Source organism: Tiliqua scincoides, chromosome 2, assembly GCF_035046505.1.
Source record: "Tiliqua scincoides isolate rTilSci1 chromosome 2, rTilSci1.hap2, whole genome shotgun sequence".
In the NCBI taxonomy this organism is placed as follows: domain Eukaryota; kingdom Metazoa; phylum Chordata; class Lepidosauria; order Squamata; family Scincidae; genus Tiliqua; species Tiliqua scincoides.
The window spans coordinates 62,976,011-62,996,812 of NC_089822.1; the positions used below are offsets into that span (position 1 = coordinate 62,976,011).

The window sequence follows — 20,802 nt, forward strand, 5'->3', positions numbered from 1 at the left end:
TGTATTCTTTTGCCACCTTCTTCCAAATATTGGTGCAACTACAATATGTTTTGTGGGTCTTTTTGAGGGTCTGAAGGATAGAGATTGGTGTAAAATTCTTTGACTCCTGTGATAGTTGCAAAAATGCCTAGGTGAAAACATAGCCATTTGATACTCATAGAAGTTCGGTGCTATATAGCTTGTTCATGCCCATTTTCATGTCTGTTGCATGAAAAACCACTTAGAACTATGGACTGGCACCACTACACAGTACAGTGGTGCCAAATTGGTCACCACCAAATCCTGTGGGGCCGGGCAAGCTGCTGGAGGTGTCTTCGGGGTAAAGGAGAATTGGTTCCCTTGCCCCATGTACAACCCTGGCAGCCCCAATGGGTCTACTTGGATCTGCACCAGCTCTTTAGATATAGGATTTGGCAGCTTCTGCCACCATCTCTCCCCTCCCCCTGGGCCTGATCCACCCTCTGGCCTTCCCTCCCTCAGCCCAAAGGAAATAATTTTTAGTGGTGTCTGTTTACACGTTGAACTACATGTCATCGAGTGATAGGAACAAAAGTGTGCATACGTTTAAGTAGTCCTAAAGGAGCACAATCCTGTCTATTCAAAAGTAAGTCTCAGTGAAGTCAGTGGGATTTACTCCCTAGTAAGTGTGAAAGTGTGTTTAGGATTGCAGCCAAGGTCAGTACTCTCTTCTGAACTTCTTTCACAAAGTATACTATATTGTTTTGCTTGTCGTTTGGCTTCTTCAAACTGCATTTGCAGACAGTGCAACTATACATATTAAGAAAATGAAATAGAATTAAGATGAGAGACTTCCAACAATAGGGCTATTTTCCTGTTATGCTATACCTAAAAACAGAATGTTTGTAACACATTTCCATGTGAATGACTCTGCCTAGATTCATTTTTACAGATTCATTTTTACAGATCTGTACCCAGGTATGTACCCAGGTACAGTTTAATGTGTGAATATCTCTCTTCTTGTTTCCAGAGTTTGAGAAGTGAATGCTCCATGCAGAGTTATTTGCGCTGATTTTTTAGGAAAAAGATTAAAAAGTAAAAAAGGATAACACGCTTTTTAGGATCTACTGAAATATCACAAGTGTTCTCCAGAACTCTTCAGTCTCCGTGTTCAGTGTGCACATGCACACATGCGTGAGAATGCAAAGCAATGAAGAGAGAGAGAGAGATAGAGAATGCAAAGAAAAAGAAGATATTACTTACATGTGCTGTCATAACATGGCATTGTAAACCTGCCCTTTGTTTATGCAAAATTGCCTTCTTTCTTAGGATAGTGAACAGTGGAATCTTGATTAATGACCTTTGGTGGCAGGTAACTACTCCACATCATTGACATTTGTATGTTATTCCACCTTCTGGGTAGGGGCTAAAAGAAGTCATTTGTGCTGTCTTGAATTTGACATGAGCTAGGATGTGCAAATGTTTTGACCCAAAGGCCACACCCAAAGGTGTGGAGCAGTGCCTGAGCTAACTTATAAGCAGTGACCCGATCTTCATGCCTTGCAGGAGCAACACATCTTTGTCCTTTTTTTTCGTTTTTGATAGCTGCATACTTTTCAGTGAAAAATGCTCTTTCTTTTGAAGTAATGGCAGTTCTGCACAGTCACACCATCTTCACTTAATGCTTGCTTGTGTGTCTGCCCTGCTCTGCTTTATTCTGCGCCAAGCAAAGGTCCTTGTCCAGCACAGTCTGCAGAAAGTTTTGCGACAGAAGCATGGCATGGAAAAATAGTGGGGTGTGGGAACTGGGGATCTGAATAACCATGTGGGCAGCAAAATGGAGGAGGGGAGCAGCTATGTACACCACCCTGAGGTCTTTGGAGGAAGGGCGCTAAATAAATAAATTTTTTAAAAATGAAATTTTTTTTAAAAGATCATTCTTGGGAGTCTATGCGAGAGGCATGGCTAGCCTTGACAGGACAGGATATGTGAAAGGGCTGGTGAACAGCAAAGTCAGATTTGTGCATGACTGTGCTAGGACTGCTGAAGCCTCAGCCTTCTCTCATTGGCATTGTGGATGGAATTTAACAGGGTGCCTGGCAGACAGCAAAACAGGCATTGCTGCACAAGAGTCTTAAAGCCCATCACCACAAGCAGCAGGGTGGCTTGCTCTTGTTACTTGCTGAATGGGGGGGTAGGCAGATGGATGGGGTTCATCACCAAAGTGGGCAGGCAGAAAGAGCAAGGAGCCATGCAAAGGGAGCTGTGTTCTTGAAAGAATGACCAAGATGGAAGCTCTTGTGGGAGCTTCCTATAGAGGGCTGAATTGGGCCAGATGTGGCCCATTCCTGAACTAAAGTGCAAGAACAATTTTGAGACTGAGAGCTGACTTGAACCTGAACCTTTGTATTAATTATAGAGGGCAATGAAGTGAAACTAGAACAAGTCATATAAACAAAATAAGTTTCTGTTTGTTTGCTTTTTGAATTTGGCTTTGGTGACAATTTTGCTTCCAAAATTTGAAGCACCATCTCCTTGTGTCAATTTTAGTACATTAGCCACTAGGTGGCAGTATAACAGCTGTTCTTTCTGTGAGTAGTGTGTAGAAGAAACATGTTTTTTGTTTTAAAGTTGATCTGTGAAATCATTGATGTGTCTGTCCAAATAGTGCCTCAGAACAGAGAGACAAAGCAAGGTAGAATTTGGGATGCTTCTTCTCATGCTGTGTATCTATCTTACTCTTATGCTGTGTGAAAATTACCCATTTTTATTCCCGAATCATTGAACCAATTCAATTGCTAGTATCTAGGAAAAGTATATATAAATATATGGGGTGGTTCTTGGAAAAAATAAAACAAAATATGAATGGTTTGATCCAGTTTTGTAGTCTTGCGGTTGTAGTCTTGCAGGAAAAACACATGGGATTTGGGCTGGCAATTGCGTGGCTTATACTGTGATCCAACATTTGAATTCTGGTTTCATTGTATCAGGGAAAATGAGACAATGTCAGCTAGCATGTCCTCTGTGCCATCACAGTCTGTAACCATTTCCCTTCTGCAGGGGAGGGGAATATTTCAGGGGGAGACTCTGGAGGTTTCCAGAACACTTTGCCTCTGCAGAGAAATGCTGGAATAGCAGGGGGCCTGGCATCTCATGAGGCCAGAAGATCTTACAGGAGGTAGAAGTTTTGGAGGGAGAAGGAAAACAGGAGCAGTTGGCCCAAGTCTCAAGCTCTCTCACTTGGGACTGTTCACCTGTGTGGACTAGAATGGATGTGGGTAGCACACCTTTGCATTCCAAGATTTTTCAGAGCTGTAAGAAAAATTATGTTGCTCGTTTAGGGAGACCTGTTTCCCAGAATCTGTATTACAGATGGTGTCATCTGCTGCAGTAATAGGTTCCAAAGATCCACAGGATGATGCATCTGAGCATGGTCAGTGGCCTTGCCTATGATAGTATGGCACAAATGATGGTGTCTCATGTTACTTCTGCATCATATCAAAGGATATCTGTGACCACAGAACAGCAGAAGGATATGCTCAATGAGCCTGGAACCAGGGCCTCCAAGAGGAATTTTATCAGTGGTACAAAGTATCTTTTGGGTCCCTTCCCAAAGGGGAAAGGGATGGGCAAATCAGAGGGGGGGAGGGTGACAATGGAGGTTGTCGGAACAGGGGTGGGGACGGGTGTGATACATGGCAGGATGAGAGTGGCAACCACCGGAATAGTTTTTCAAGCTCAAGTCTACTAGGCTTCCTGATACAGAGCCTAGGTTTACCTGCCTGTACAGCATCAGCAGCTAAACACAATAATACAGAAAACCAAATGTACTCTGAAGTCTCTCTAAAATCTTTTAAATATAGAAAATCATTGCAGAAAATTAGCATCATCATATTTAGTCTCACACTAGAATGGAAAGTGTCTTGTGTGTACCAAAACCGACTTCTGCAGCAGCTGTAATCATGCAGCTGTGTATTGGATCTCCCACTCCTTCATGGTAATGGAATCCACAAACCAAAGAGCTACTGTAGCAGGCCAGTTTCCTCCCAGGTTTGACACTGTGTTAAGGAGTGTCATGTATACGTTCCTTGGCCTTGTGCATAATGGCTTGTGGTTGCAGCTGTGGCAGCAAGCACTCCAGTATCCCATGCGGCAATGAGTTCAGGTGAGATAAAAAAACAAGATCCGAGGAAATTTCTGGGCCACCTTCTTTGACTCCTGGGCTCCCTTTTTGACCTTGGGCCCACATCGAAATTACCCTCTGTACCCCCTTTCATGCACCATGTCTGGGACACAGTATCCAGACATTGGCAGTATAGCATCGTCTGCTTAAAGGAAACTTACTTGATCATATTCAAAGCCAGAGCACGCTTTATGGTTGTTTTACAACAGCTGGTACCAGTGGAACGGCAGCCCAATAAGATTTCTTGTTCAGCCCTCAAAATCCCCCATAGATACATATGGACAGAGCAGAGGTACTTATAAAGAGAACGAGAGGTGGGGGTGGGCAAGGATATGTGCTGCAATACACTCTAGTTCAGCATTTCTCAGACTTGATGCCACCACGGTATGAGACTGATTTGGGGAACTTACCGATCTGTACTTTTAAAAGGCTACTGTGTATATGCTTTTAACAATAGTAGTCAATGGGGCTTACTCCCAGGTAAGTGTGGATAGGATTGCAGTCTTTGAGATGTTTGGAGATTGTTGTTTTAAACAGGTCAACAACTGTTTGGATGGATTAGGAGGGTTCTTCTTTATTTTGAATATTTTTTAAACTTTTAATTTACTTAATTAGATTTGATTTTGTTGTAAGGGGGTGTTAATTTTCCTGTATGATGATGTCACTTCCATTCATGACATCACTTCCGGTGGGTTCCAACAAATTGTCCTTCTAAAAAGTGGGTCCTGGTGCTGAAAGGTTTGAGGACCATTGCTCTAGTTTTTAGGTTCTGCTTGAGTTCTCTTCCAAGCCAACTCCTTGTCTGTTCCAAAACACACTACTAAGACTACTAAGTCTTTCTCTGCTCCCACCTTGGTTTCTCTCTGTCTTTGCTCCCAAACTAATTGCAAAGGCTGCAAAGTGTCTGATGTCTAGGTTCTCTTTCCTGTAACAGCCAGAGTAACTCAGCTTCCCATCTTAAGGGTGCTCCAGTAAAACTGATTTTGAGGTGCCCTTTCCATGCCTCCTGCTACCTTTGCAAACTCTGCCAACACCTTTCTCCTCTTCCTCCAGCTGCTGCTAAGAGCTGTTACTCTCCCTCCCTGTGCAATGTATGCACACAGCAAAACATTGTACTAACTTCCTATTCCTGCTGCTGTTGTGGAATTAAGGAGTGGCCACAAATTCACCAACAAGCTGTAAATAGCCTGTCACAGCAGTTATGGGTCAATTAGCTTGCAAGATTTCCTCCTGACTTGAGGTGCTGCAAACAGCCCCTGCTGGCCTCCTGCTGCTACTGCAGGACCAATTCTATTGAAATTGAAATCCATTTAATTCATAGGCTTAGGCATGCCTTATTGGATCACCTCCCCTGGGAATTTTAGTTGCCACACCAAAAAGCTTCCTCTTTCTTGGCAACTTGTCCTGTGTCTTTATTGAAAGTTGCTTATATTGTCTTTGGTTCTGCTATTTCACCATGCTGGCATTTTTTTGGACTTGTTGGTATTGTTTCTAATCTGTGATATATAACGTGAAGTATTATAGCAATTGTAAATAACCCCTGGCTTCCCAAAGTGATTTGATGATCCTGACTTTCCCTTTTTAGCTTTCTTTTCATTGATCCACTGAATTTGGAAGAATATCCCCCTTCCAAAATCAGACGTATCTGTTTCTTAGAAATGTTCCACTCATATTGTATGTTGAATTTGATAGTGTTGAGGGCACAGGGTAGTATCTTGAGTTCAGTTAGTGATTTCTAAGGAGATTAGTCATGATTAAATCCCCTTTAAATCAGGGGTACAGGCGAGACCCCGTTCCTCCGTATCTGGTATTTGCGGATTCAGTTATCCTTTGATCCTCCCCTCCCCTGCATGCCCATTAGCTTTGTTTAAAAGCTTACCAGTGAGGTATTTGTCACCTTCAGGTTGCTGTAAGCATTAAAGCTTATAGTGAAACTTGAGCAGGCTGCCGGCAACCTGAATGCTTAATGAGAATAGATAGAAGGTGAACAGGAAGCAGTTGACTTCTGCTTCCTGTTAACCTTCAATCTAGTTTTTCCAAACATTCAGACTGCCTGCTCAAGTCGCTCTATAAGCTTTAATGCTTATAGTGACCTGTTAAAGCAAGAAACACTTCACTGGTAAGCTTTTAAACAATGATAATGGGCACACGGAGGGGTTCACAGGGACTGCTTATTAATACAGGTGCCCTATGTGTCCACAGTTGTATAGCACACCAGATTGGACAGTGCTTATGATATACTGTCCCATCTGTCTCCTATCTGCATCATGGTTTGCGTTGTCACATGCAGTGTATTGTCACATGCAAACAGGCTGTGGTCCAAAGAGCTGGTGCAGATCTGAGTAGACCCATAGGGCAATAGGGGACTCACCTGGAGGAAAGGAACAAAATTTCCCTTACTTTGAGGAGGCCTCCTGATCACCCCTTCCTCCATAGGATGTCACAAGTGGTGTGGGATAGGATTGAGTGTTGGCTCCCTTGTAGGTTTCATAGATAGCTATTGTACAGGTGTTGAATCTGACTCAAATCATATATAAACTGTTATATTTGTGAACATATTCCATTTTGCTGTTGTATTTGAAGCTAAGTATAAGAAGACAATAGAAGTTGCTTTAGGGAAGAAAAAAAAATTCTGTTCTAACCATCACTTCTCCCTTCTGTTGATATATCTTCAAGAGCTCATTGTGCCATCTGTTGTCATTATCTGGACTGGGGAATTCTGAAGCTGACATGAACAACTTTATTTCAGCTCTTGGATTCACATCTTCTGATTACTATTCTAAAGTTGTTGAAAATGTGAGTACTTCATGCAATTGGTTGTTAACTGTACGAATGCCACAAGTGTGTGTGAAGTAGTTGCCATGGCAACTTAAGAGCATATGAAGAACCCTGCTGAATCAGGCCTAAAGCCCATCTAGTCCCACCTCCTGTATCTCACAGTGGCCCACCAGATGCCTCATGGAGCACACAAGATAACAGGAGACCTGCATCCTGGTGCCCCCCTTGCATCTGGCATTCTGGTGCAGAACTTTTTCTGGCAAGTGTCCCTTTCTTCATCTCTTAACTTCATGGTGTGGGCTGAAGCAGCTTAGCAAATCAGAGTTCCATCCCCCTCCTCTCTTCCAGGCCTGAGACATTTGTTGGTCTCTCACTTCATGTGGAGCACTGTGGCACATTAGGCCACCATTTGAGAGATGGCAGAGCAGAGTAGAGGGGTCACATGCCTTGACATTAGAAATAGAAATTCAACGAGTTGCTTGGCTGAGGGTGCCTGATAATGTCTTTCCTCCCAAGGAATTGCAGGCAGAGTGAATGAGGAGCAAATGCCAAGCCTTTCCTTCTTTGGGAACAGCTTCTTAAAGGAGCCTTCAGGAATCCCAAACTAGTAATATATAGCTGCTTGTCAGTGGGTGTGTCTCTGCTTGGGTTTGGAGGAGGGATGGTATTGGAAACATCCTAAGTACTTCCAAAGTACACTGCAAAGTTAGGGGCATGTCCCTGTCTATGTCACGTCCCCTATACGTCAGAACTTGAGGAGGGGGGGACCGTTCAGAGAGACTAGGATTGCCCTGTGAGTCATATATAATTTCTGGCAGTGCAAGGCAAGGTGTGTTAAATGCTAAAAATTATGCGAATAACAATCTTGCAATTAAATGGACAACTGACCAAATTTAAGGAGGTGTTCCTATTACAAAGAAATACAGGATCAATGCCTTTTGGGCAGTATTGAAGGAAGAACTTACTATTTATGATAAACTTACAGTTTAGTAAACAAATGCAATTACACAATATTAGAAGAGAGACAATCTTTTATTCCCAATTACAGGAACATACTGGAGTCAGATGGCTTCATATAATAGCGTCCTTCAGTCTGCTGTGCTGATTCAACTTTGCTCCTGAAAATTAAATATTTGGTTGATTTTGCTACTGATTAAATTGTGTTAATTTTGCAGCTTTTAATTGTGTCTTTATTTGACTTAAAACAGACTTAAATAGATCATTTTCTGTTCAAAGTTGATGGTCAGGACCACAGGTCAAAGCACACAGAGAGATTATTAACTTACTTGAAACTGCAAGTTAAACTGTAAAAAATACCGTTGATGTAAACTTCTTTAAAATGTGTCTGCATTTGTAATGTGTCATTGATTTTATTTAACAGGTGGTTTTATCATTAGTGACAGAGCTCAAGAGAAATCAGTTTAATGGATTTAACAGTCAACAAAGGTAGTATTATCTGACTGTAATTTTAGTAGATCTTTGGGCAGATAATTAGAGTGAAGGAAGTTCTATCTTATGTGGAAAAATACTTAATTCTGAAACCAATTAGTGTGTGTATGTATTCCAAATTATGCTGGTTTTAGTGATGAGCAAACTACTTGGAGACGGAAAATAAAAGCAACTCACAGAAAGTTCTCAAGCTATGGTATGAGCCTGGCTTCCTCCTAGTTTCACAGCTTAAAAGATAGACATGCATACCAGTGAACTGAATGCTGGCTCAGTCATCCTTCTCCCCTCCCCACCACTTCCATGATTCCAGTGGAATGTCTGTCTTGTAGTGAAAAAGTCTTCCAGAGGAAAAATTTTTGTTACCATCCATCACAGAAGAATTGCATGCTTCTGGTTGCAACTGATAAGTAAATAGTTTCCAAATCTCTATTTTTCTTTTTTCCCCAGAGTTCAACCTTGGGGAAGAATATGTTCATTTGAACTAAATGCAGTTTGTGAGCTTCCAGGGTAGCATTATCAGTCTAAAAAGTTGTGAGCATGTTCACCTAAGTGAGACCTTCATAGTTAATAAAACCACTGCAAGGGCTAGGCCATCAGGTGCACCACAGAAGCTGCAACATATTCGTAGACCAGACTGACTGCCAGAGTGCTGCTCTGATTCAGTGACAAAAACTATGCTTTCAGGTATATAGTGATGCTGTGTAAGACTATATTGCGGTGCTTGCGACATATCTAGTCTGCTGCAGAATCAAGTTCTAGAGCTTTAATTCTGCCTGCACCCACCCCCATGCCTGCCCCACAAGTGGCAGAACAGAAGAATGTTTGAATCTGCCTCATACTGAATGAAACCATCAGTTCATCTACTGTAGGTCAATATTGTCTGCACTGAATGGCAGTGGCTCTCCATCTGTCCAGAGAGGGGGCTCTCCCATCCCTGCTTGGAAGATAGTAGAGGTTGCCCTGATGCAAGCAGGGTGTGTGCACTGTTATTGAACTGCAGCCCTTTCCTTTTAAAGCTAAATTAATCATTATGGTAGTAAGTCTGGTCCCATAAAGTTCAGAGAGCCATCAATAGTTGAATGATCTTCGTGGACCTATCCTGCCCCTGTTGCAGACATCAGGTTCACACTTCTCGTCACTGGAATTGTGTTGTGTGTTCCCATAGCAGAGCTTAGCAACTACAGTGTTCCCAAAATGTAGAAAAGTGATTGAAAATGTACAGTGAAGGATTTTCAGACCTTGTTTAGGTAAACATGCCTTGCCCTTAGCTGTATGTTGGCTTTTTCTCATCTGTTTGTCCTTACTGAAAAAAATGGTTTTAGAAACGTAAAATGTTACCTTTTTGCCCCAGATAAGGAGGTTTATTTTCTTTCTCCAGTATGTCTTCTCGAGTGACATCATTGTCCCTTCGCTGTGTACCTCTAATCACTTTGCTTGATATAACACCACTGCTGGAAGCCCTTCTTTGCTATCATGGAGATGGATCACAAGAGGTCCTTCACTCTGAGTTTTTAGAAGTGGTGAATGAGGCCATTTTACAGTAAGTAGCTCACAACATTCCAGAATTCCGCCTTTACCAAAATGTTTCATTCTGCAAGTTTGCCATATGCTTGATACTGCAGGTATCAACTATGTCTGAACAATGTATGGAACTGGAATAGCCTCTGCACATTTGGGTGCACATAACGCATGGGGTTATGTATTTGTCATAAGAACACAAAAAGAGCCCCACTGGATCAGGCCAAAGGCCCATCTAGTCTAGCTTCCTGTATCTCACAGAGGTCCTCCAGATGTCACTGAGTCTCTGGATGTTGCCTGGTTTCCCCCTTTCTTTTATAGCTTTTGTGCGCTTTCTTCAGTCAATAAATGTATAAAAACCTGTTCCTACAAATGAATTGCATTTTTTAGACCAGGAAGAATGTTTTTTTTCCTTAAAGAATAAACCATAGCAATAATACCGCTTCATTTCTCCTTGCAGTGCTTTTTTATAGTGAGGGTTTAGATGAGCTCCCATGACAAAGAAAATTGAGAGGTGTTGAAGGAAACCAATGTTCTGAAAGGTTGAGAAGCAAGAATAGAATGAATAAAAAGTGGAAGGAGGGACGGATAACCAAGGAATAATTCATAAACATAGCCCACACCTACAAGGATAGGGTTAAGATGCACTAAACGAGCTGAGGCATCCAAGAGATGTCTAAAACAACAAAAAGAGTTTTTGACTATGTAAGAAACAAGAGGAAGGGAAAGGAAGTAGTAGGCTGTTGCTTGGAGAAGATAATGAAGTGGTAATGGATGATGGAAAGAAGGTACAGCTGCTAATTTCTTACTTTGCTTCTGAATTCTCTGACAAGTGAAAGATGGCCCAACCAGACAGTAGTTGTTTTAATGAGGAAGTAGGAAGATTATGACAAGATAGGTAAAGAGATGATAAGGGAACCTAGTAACACTTAGTTATTTTTAATGAATTTAAGTTTCCAGGACCAGATGGACTATATACCCCAGGGTATTGAAAGAGCTTGCAGATATGATCTCAGAGCAACAGTCTTTGAGAAATCCTGGTGAACAGGTGAGGAGCTGGAGGAGGGGAGACATGCAAATGTTGCCTTTAATGCAAATGCATGTCTTTACAGACATGCAAATGCTGACTTTAAAAAGGGGAAGTAGGATCTGGGAAACTACAGACCAATATGCTTGGCATCAATATCTGGAAAGATCCTGGAACAGATTATTAAATGGAATGTCTGTGAACGCTTTGAAAATAATGGGATAATTTCCAGGAGTCAGCATGGTTTGTGAAGAACAAGTTGTTCCAAACTAATCTCATTGCCTTTAAAAAAAATAAAAAATAAAGTGACTAGTAGATATGGGGAATGCTGTGAACATTCGGTATCTAAATTTCAGGAAGGCATTTGACAAAATCTCCCATGATATCCTTGAGGATAAATAGAACTATTGTAGGCTATATAGAACTATTGTTAGGTAGGTTCAAAGCTGGTTGAATAACTGTTCCAATCAGTGCTAAGAAAAGGATGCACATCCCACGGGGGAGGGGGAAGTATCAAGTGGAGTCTTGGACCCTGTGCTGTTTATTTTTATAAATTATCTGGATGAGGAGTAGAGGGGAAACTTATCCAATTTGCACAACACTGGGATGGGAATAATTAACACCCTGGAAAACAGAAGCAGAGTTCAAAATAAGCTTGACAGGCTCAGTCATTAAGACCATACCAACAAAATGAAGTTCAGCAGATACAAATATCCCGTGAGGCAGGAAGGGCGTGTGAAACATGGTGGGGGGAGGTGGGAGAGAAGTCTGGCTGGGCAGCTCAGAGGTGCTGCATCTCATTAGCTCAGGGCATGCTCCTGGCAGGCTTCAAACTGGGAGGGAAGCCTGACCTAGAGAGAGCAGCGAAGCGCTTTCCTCCGCTTCGGAGAGAGGCTGCCCAGCCTGCTGTGGATGTGGATGGATGGATGTGGATGGGGTGGATGTGTGCGTCTAAATGCCCAGCCTGCATTCCTCCGTCTTGCCTGGGGGGGAATACGGGTCACATCTGCATGTTGGGGTGTATGTGTGTGAGCAGCCCCTATCTACTTTGGGGGTGAGTTGTAATCTTGCTGTGTGTGGCTGCAATCCTTTCCACATTTTCCTGAGAGTAAGCCCCACTGACTCAAATGGGACTTACTTCTGAATAGACCTACATAGACTTGGGGGTCTATGTCGGCTTAACCAAGGATCCTCACCTTTCTTTTTTTCCTCCCCCTTCAAAAAAGAAAAAAAAAGCCACTCTTGATGGTTTGGCCCCAAAATTGATTAAAAAATAAAAACACCCATTCCTTTTCAGCCACCCCCCTTTTCCCTCCTGCCTCCTTTTGAGGGGGGGGGTTACTTCCCATGTTAGCTGCTATTATAAGACTAAAGGCACAATCCTAGCTAGCTCTACTCAGAAGTAAGTCCTATTGTGCTCAATGGGACCTACTCCCAGGAAAGTGAGGTTAGGATTGCAGCCAAACAGTCTTTGAGTCTCAGTTTGCATCAGTTTGCAATTAGTAGATACACACAAAATAAAGTCTTCCCTTCCTCCAGCAAATTCATCACTTCCTCCCTCCCTTTCCAAACCCCTCCAGGTGTGCTGCTAACAAACTCAGGGCAAAATCCTAACCAGGTCTACTCAGAAGTAAGTCCTATTTACTTCTATTTACTATATAAGTCCGAGGGGCATCCGGTTCGGGACTCCTCATCCCTATGGGATGAGGATGGGGAGGTTAGAGAACAACAAGACAAAGGCAGGGTAGGAGAAGAAATTGGGAAAGGTAGGGTGATGGGATGTGATAGACGGTTTGGCACAATGAGAGGATGCGGGGACAAAGGAGCGAATAAGCAGCCCATCCTGGGGCATTCCGTGTATAAATGCTTTTATGCGAATGCCCGAAGTCTACGAGCAAAGGTGGGAGAACTGGAATGTCTGGTGACAAGGGAAAATATTGACATAGTGGGCATAACGGAAACCTGGTGGAATGCGGAGAATCAGTGGGATACTGCAATCCCGGGCTATAAACTCTACAGGAGGGACAGGCAGGGGCGTGTTGGAGGTGGGGTGGCCCTTTATGTTAAGGAAGGGATAGAATCCAGCAAAGTAGAGATTGAAGGTGGGTCCGACTCCACCGTAGAATCTCTGTGGGTTAAATTACCAGGCTTGTGCAGCGATGTAATACTGGGGGTGTGCTATCGTCCTCCAGACCAGAAATCTGATGGGGACCTTGAAATGAGGAAACAGATCAGGGAGGTTACAAGGAGGGACAGGGTTGTAATCATGGGGGACTTCAATTATCCTCATATTGACTGGGTCAATTTGTGTTCTGGTCACGATAAGGAAACCGGATTTCTTGACGTGCTAAATGACTGTGGCTTAGATCAGCTAGTCACGGAGCCCACCAGAGGACAGGTGACTCTGGATTTAATTTTGTGCGGTACGCAGGACCTGGTTAGAGATGTAAACGTTACTGAGTCATTGGGGAACAGTGATCATGCTGCGATCCGTTTTGACGTGCACGTTGGGGGAAGAATACCAGGCAAATCTCTAACAAAAACCCTTGACTTCCGACGGGCGGACTTCCCTCAAATGAGGACGCTGGTTAGAAGGAGGTTAAAAGGGAGGGTAAAAAGAGTCCAATCTCTCCAGAGTGCATGGAGGCTGCTTAAAACAACAGTAATAGAGGCCCAGCAGAGGTGTATACCGCAAAGAAAGAAGGGTTCCACTAAATCCAGGAGGGTGCCCGCATGGCTAACCAGCCAAGTTAGAGAGGCTGTGAAGGGCAAGGAAGCTTCCTTCCGTAAATGGAAGTCTTGCCCTAATGAGGAGAATAAAAAGGAACATAAACTGTGGCAAAAGAAATGTAAGAAGGTGATATGGGAGACCAAGCGAGACTATGAGGAACGCATGGCCAGCAACATTAAGGGGAACAATAAAAGCTTCTTCAAATATGTTAGAAGCAGGAAACCCTCCAGAGAAGCGGTTGGCCCTCTGGATGGTGAGGGAGGGAAAGGGGAGATAAAAGGAGACTTAGAGATGGCAGAGAAATTAAATGAGTTCTTTGCATCTGTCTTCACGGCAGAAGACCTCTGCCCGAACGGCCCCTCCTGACCGAGGAGTTAAGTCAGATAGAGGTTAAAAGAGAAGATGTTTCAGACCTCATTGATAAATTAAAGATCAATAAGTCACCGGGCCCTGATGGCATCCACCCAAGGGTTATTAAGGAATTGAAGAATGAAGTTGCAGATCTCTTGACTAAGGTATGCAACTTGTCCCTCAAAACGGCCATGGTGCCAGAAGATTGGAGGATAGCAAATGTCACGCCTATTTTTAAAAAGGGAAAGAGGGGGGACCCGGGAAACTATAGGCCGGTCAGCCTAACATCCATACCGGGTAAGATGGTGGAATGCCTCATCAAAGATAGGATCTCAAAACACATAGATGAACAGGCCTTGCTGAGGGAGAGTCAGCATGGCTTCTGTAAGGGTAAGTCTTGCCTCACGAACCTTATAGAATTCTTTGAAAAGGTCAACAGGCATGTGGATGCGGGAGAACCCGTGGACATTATATATCTGGACTTTCAGAAGGCGTTTGACACGGTCCCTCACCAAAGGCTACTGAAAAAACTCCACAGTCAGGGAATTAGAGGAGAGGTCCTCTCGTGGATTGAGAACTGGTTGGAGGCCAGGAAGCAGAGAGTGGGTGTCAATGGGCAATTTTCACAATGGAGAGAGGTGAAAAGCGGTGTGCCCCAAGGATCTGTCCTGGCACCGGTGCTTTTTAACCTCTTCGTAAATGACCTGGAGACAGGGTTGAGCAGTGAAGTGGCTAAGTTTGCAGACGACACCAAACTTTTCCGAGTGGTAAAGACCAGAAATGATTGTGAGGAGCTCCAGAAGGATCTCTCCAGACTGGCAGAATGGGCAGCAAAATGGCAGATGCGCTTCAATGTCAGTAAGTGTAAAGTCATGCACATTGGGGCAAAAAATCAAAACTTTAGATATAGGCTGATGGGTTCTGAGCTGTCTGTGACAGATCAGGAGAGAGATCTTGGGGTGGTGGTGGACAGGTCGATGAAAGTGTCGACCCAATGTGCGGCGGCAGTGAAGAAGGCCAGTTCTATGCTTGGGATCGTTAGGAAGGGTATTGAGAACAAAATGGCTAGTATTATAATGCCGTTGTACAAATCTATGGTAAGGCCACACTTGGAGTATTGTGTCCAGTTCTGGTCGCCGCATCTCAAAAAAGACATAGTGGAAATGGAAAAGGTGCAAAAGAGAGCGACTAAGATGATTACGGGGCTGGGGCACCTTCCTTATGAGGAAAGGCTACGGCGTTTGGGCCTCTTCAGCCTAGAAAAGAGACGCTTGAGGGGGGACATGATTGAGACATACAAAATTATGCAGGGGATGGACAGAGTGGATAGGGAGATGCTCTTTACACTCTCACATAATACCAGAACCAGGGGACATCCACTAAAATTGAGTGTTGGGCGGGTTAGGACAGACAAAAGAAAATATTTCTTTACTCAGCGCGTGGTCGGTCTGTGGAACTACTTACCACAGGATGTGGTGCTGGCGTCTAGCCTAGACGCCTTTAAAAGGGGATTGGACGAGTTTCTGGAGGAAAAATCCATTATGGGGTACAAGCCATGATGTGTATGCGCAACCTCCTGATTTTAGAAATGGGTTAAGTTAGAATGCCAGATGTAGGGGAGGGCACCAGGATGAGGTCTCTTGTTATCTGGTGTGCTCCCTGGGGCATTTGGTGGGCCGCTGTGAGATACAGGAAGCTGGACTAGATGGGCCTATGGCCTGATCCAGTGGGGCTGTTCTTATGTTCTTATTTTGTTCAATGGGGCATACTCTCAGGGAAGTGTGGTTAGGATTGCAGCCTCAGAATGCTGGCAGCTGTTTTTTGGTTTCTAGTGTATAATTATAACACCATCATCCCCATTTTGGGGATAACTGAGGTGAGGTGTAATGGGGAGCCGCGGCCAATGGCTACAAGGATCAGGGGAGCTGCAGGCTGGAAAAGTTCGAGAACCACTGCCTTAAGGCATAGCATTACATTCACAAGGGCACTGAGGTATGCCCCACAGTGGAACCTCCTACCTGTTCCCCTGGGCACTGCCATCTTGGATCTTGCGAGATTTGGGAGCCGCTATCTTGGATCTCATGAGATCCAAGATGGTGGTGCGTGACTGAGCCAGGAAGAAGACTGAGGGAGTGTTGTGACCCAGGTATGTTTGGGAACCATTATACTAGACTATATTAGCAAAGGTTTAGAGTCCAGATCCTAAGAAGTAGTAGTTCTACTCTGCATTAGTCAGACTACAGTTTCCAGTTTTGATCAGTGCATTTTAAGAAGGTCATTGATAAGCTAGAAAAGGTTCAGAGAAATGTGTCAAGATGATCTGGAAACCAAGTCCTGTGAGGAGACATTAGAAGAGCTTGATATGTTTAATCTGTGGAAGGGCCAACTAAGGGGAGGTATGATAACCATCTTCAAATATCTGAAAGGCTGTCAGATAGAAGGAGTGGACTTATCCTCTGTGGCCCTTGAGGGTAGTACTAGAACTAAGCAATTGAAACTACAGAGACATAGATTTAGGCTAGACATGGGGAAGAACTTCTTAACTGTAAGTTGTCTGGCACTGGGACAGTCTGCCTCATCCCATAGCGGGTTCTCCCTTGTTGGAGGTTTTCAAACAGGATGGATTGCCATCTGTCAGATGCAGTTGCTTCCACTGAGCAGGTGGTTGGGCAAGATGACCTTTAAATGTCCCTCGCAGCTCTAATATCCTATGATTGTTTCAGTCTTTTGAATCAGTTAGCATGACACTGCATACTGGTTAGACAGATTTCACAACTGTGCTGTTTGGGGCATTGTAGATGCATGTTTGATCCGTTTATAAGATCATAGTTCATGTGTTTTTCATTGTCAGGCAAGAATAGAAGTCTCCATATGACATAGCAAAACACTGGTATGAGCCCACCCACAGAGCTGGTGTGGAGAGAGTGCAATGATGAATGTTTTTTTCCCCACTCATAAAAGAAATTATTTGTGTATTTAAAATTATGTGCTGCTTCTCAGAATTTGTCCTCTAATGGCTCACAGTAGCATATAAAAATAATCACAGGCTTCCATTCACACCTGTAACATCTAGATGAAGTGGACTCCCCCTCCCCCCATCTGCTTCTCTTTGGTTCCAGGACTTCTAAGGGGAAGAGAGTCTCCTGATTTTTTTTTCTGGTTCCTAATTGATTTTTTTTACAGTTGGGCTGGGTTTTTCAGTAGTGATTTCATGTTGTTGCTACCAACAATACAGAAGCATTCTCTACGTATTTTCAGTGCCTGGGGATTTAGAGGAGGTACCCCTCTTTCTCCTTCATTTTAATCTTGGAGCCTGCCTGCCTTATTGGCCATTGAAGAGGGGCCCTTCCTTGTTCTGATCACCTTCTTTCCCTTGAGAAGAACAGAAATTCACAGCTGAGTCCAAAATTTCCTTTTCCTTTGGTATTTGTTAATTGCTTCCAGTTGCTGACCTAATTTAAGCAATCTGGAGCTGGAGTAATTACAGAATATTCAGAATAATAATTAGCAACCTATTCCTCATTTTTATGAACAATTCCAAATTAACTGGATGAAGTCAACACATGGTTGTACCCAGAAATATTGTTTTACTCTGTTAAACCGGAGTATAATTTAAAAGAGCTGAAAATGTGGGGAACAATATTTGGTTAAAAGGTGATACCACAATATGGACATACTGATGACAGTATTTTATTTATGAATGTTACATGTTTATTTAATATAGTGTCTTAAATGTGTGTGTACTATAAAATAAGACTGAAATCAAAGGAAGTCAAACTTTCTTTCAAGGAATTTTTTTCCTACTGATCTGCCTACCTTGGAATGTGCATTATAATGTGCATTTTGCAGAAGCTTCTAGGGTGCTCAGTTATACTGGGTACAGCAAGATTTGTTGGATCTAGCCATTTCCTCATGCTGAGAGTGCTGAACATGTCCTGTGTAATGAAAGATAAAATTAAAAAGGTAATGATGGACAAAATGTCTTGGGGACCTTGGCTTTGTTGGAGCTCTCATCAGAAGCTCCTTTCAGGAATAAAAGGAGAATTATGCTCATGCAAGAACCCCTTGTGTGAGTTGTAACTCTCCTTCTATTCCCAGGAGGAGCTTCTAATAATGGAGCATAGCCTTGCTGAAACTTAGAATGCAATATCTGTAGTTAACAGATCTTTCCGAATGGGGCGGCAACCACTTGTCTAGATGGATGGGAATCATCTACCATAGATGTTAACAGAAGATTATATGTAGCGTTGACAATGTACATTTCCAAACTGTAAACTTCCTATATTTACTTTGCCCTGCTCCGGATCCTGTCATGCTCCAGAGCCCTGCTCCGGATCTATCCTCTGAAAGCTCGACACAGAGATTATCTCACCTACAGAGGTTCTCTGTGGCAGCAAAATAGCCAGCACAGACTTGAGAAGCCTCATTATGTGGCTTGGGGCTTTCCTTGGGGGTCCCTTTCACCTGAGGAGACCTCTGATGGCTGCTGGATACAGCAGTTGCCATTTTGGCAGCACTGCACCCGGCGCTGCCACGAGGGATAGGATTGGGCTGCCCAGTCCTAATCATGTAAACTTAAATTTCACCCAGTGTAGTGAAATGGCAAACAAGTAATGCTTATAACTTTTGGTGTATGTGCCAAGTATTGTATTGCTGTAATTTACATTGCTTTGAGGGCATGTTTTCCAAAGCTCGTGTGTATGGATTAATATAAATGAAAATATGCATACTTTCAACCATCTCTCAGAATAAAAATTGAAAATGTTTAGATCAGTGAATCCTGAAATGGTTTTATTAGGTCAACAAAGCATATATTAAATCATTAAAACTTATCATGATTAGATGCATGATTAAGATAGATAATTTAGATGTAGCATTAGAATTCCTAATCTGATCATATTTAGTACATTGCAGTAGGATGACTTCTTTTCTTCTTGGGTGATTGCTATGGTTTACAAGGACATTAAGCTACCACAACTATCAAGTGTAGCTGTCTTATTTTTGTCATGTCTTCGTAGTATGTCATTTACTAACTATACTATTGCATTTGAGCAGACTCCATTTAATTAGAGGCACAGCATGAGTGGTCATGCTGTTGGACTATGTCCCCTGAGTTTCAGGATTGAAACCTTGTTTTGTGAGGAAAAATCAGGGTTTCTCTGCATGTTCGTGTTGGTAAATGCAGGTATTGTGGGAACGTTTCTGGGGGAGAATTTCTAGGGGAGGAGTTCAGCAGCCTTCATTTAAGTCTGATAATTCTTCTCTACAAATGGTTCTGTTGTCCCTACATCTCTGCTACCTAAGTAAAAATGGGTTTTGTGAACCTGTCTTTACTGAGCTAACATGTCTTTCTACTTAGAGCTCATCTTGTTCTTATGCAGTGCAGTTGTCCTGGTGGTGTCCATTAAATTGGTTACTGAGTGAACAGAAAATATCTGGTTCCATTATCTGGAAGATACCTTATAATCCATTGGTTTTTTGTGTACTTTGCATGTACTAGCTGAATAAGTCCCATGACCTGGAACAAAACTTGACTTTGTTTTGAATTTCAATTTTTCTTATAAAATTTCTAGTTACGTAGGAATGACAATCATGTCTTTAATCTTGAGCAACCATACATATAGCACTATTTCATTGTTTAAAGGGGAGGAAACAACCTCAGAATATTTCTGTGAGAAAAGGTCAATTTCTGGAACTAGAATCTTTTAACTCTTACTAGTAACTTTTTGGTTGTGGAACTGTGGAACTCTTTGCCACAGGATGTGGTGATGGCGCCTGGCCTGGACGCCTTTAAAAGGGGATTGGACAAGTTTCTGGAGGAAAAATCCATTATGGGGTAAAAGCCATGATGTGTATGCGCAACCTCCTGATTTTAGAAATGGGTTATGTCAGAATGCCAGATGCAAGGGAGGGCACCAGGATGCAGGTCTCTTGTTATCTGGTGTGCTCCCTGGGGCATTTGGTGGGCCGCTGTGAGATACAGGAAGCTGGACTAGATGGGCCTATGGCCTGATCCAGTGGGGCTGTTCTTATGTTGTATTTGAAGTTCTCATTAGAACTGACTTTAACGTAGCAAAACTGTCATTTTTTGTTAAATGGGTGTTTTGCACACTAGGGCAATTTGCTCACAAGCAGAGAAGTTTGTTTAAGAGATTTATACCCCGCCTTTCCACCCTGCTTAAGAGCCCTCAAGGTGGTTTACAATAATATTTATATAGGCTAAAAACAGTGCTAAAAACATTAAAACCACAAAAACAATAAAACACAATTGGATCACAGATTAAAAGATGTTTAATAAAAAAGTGCTAGCACCCCCATGTCAGAATTTAAAAGCTTCCCTAAATAAAAAGGTCTTGAGTCTCCACTGAAAGGACTCCAAAGAAGGAGCTGTTCTCATTTCCAGAGGGAGGGAATTCCACAGATGGGGCACCACCACCGAGAAGGCCCTACTTCTTGCTGTCATCCCCCTCACCTCTATTGGTGGTGGCACAGTTAGAAGCCCCCCCCCCCCCAAGATGACCTGTGAGGACGGGTAGGATTATATGGACAGAGGTGGTCCCTCAAATACCCTGGACCCAAACTGTATAGGGCTTTAAAAGTCAAAACTAGCACTTGAATTCAACCTGGAAATGAACAGGAAGCCAGTGTAATCGCTGAAGCAACAGCCCAACAGAGTTGAACCGGCAAGCCCCAGCAACCACATGGTCAGCTGCTTTCTGCACTAGTTGCAGTTTCTTAACCACCTTCAGAGGCAGCACCACGTAGAGCGTATTGCAGTTATCTAATCTGGATGTCACTAGGGCATGG

At 43.0% G+C, this 20,802-nt stretch overlaps 1 protein-coding gene across 2 annotated transcripts in view; it reads left to right on the top strand.

The window, feature by feature from the left end:
* The window catches only part of FANCC (FA complementation group C), a 78,962-nt gene that overhangs the window by 33,626 nt on the left and 24,534 nt on the right, over positions 1-20,802 (top strand). For both annotated transcript variants that reach the window (XM_066617753.1, XM_066617752.1), the window contains exons 5-7: positions 6,818-6,937; positions 8,301-8,365; positions 9,747-9,908. In XM_066617753.1, the coding sequence (XP_066473850.1) occupies positions 6,818-6,937; positions 8,301-8,365; positions 9,747-9,908 (347 nt within the window). The remainder of the gene's footprint in view (positions 1-6,817; positions 6,938-8,300; positions 8,366-9,746; positions 9,909-20,802) is intronic.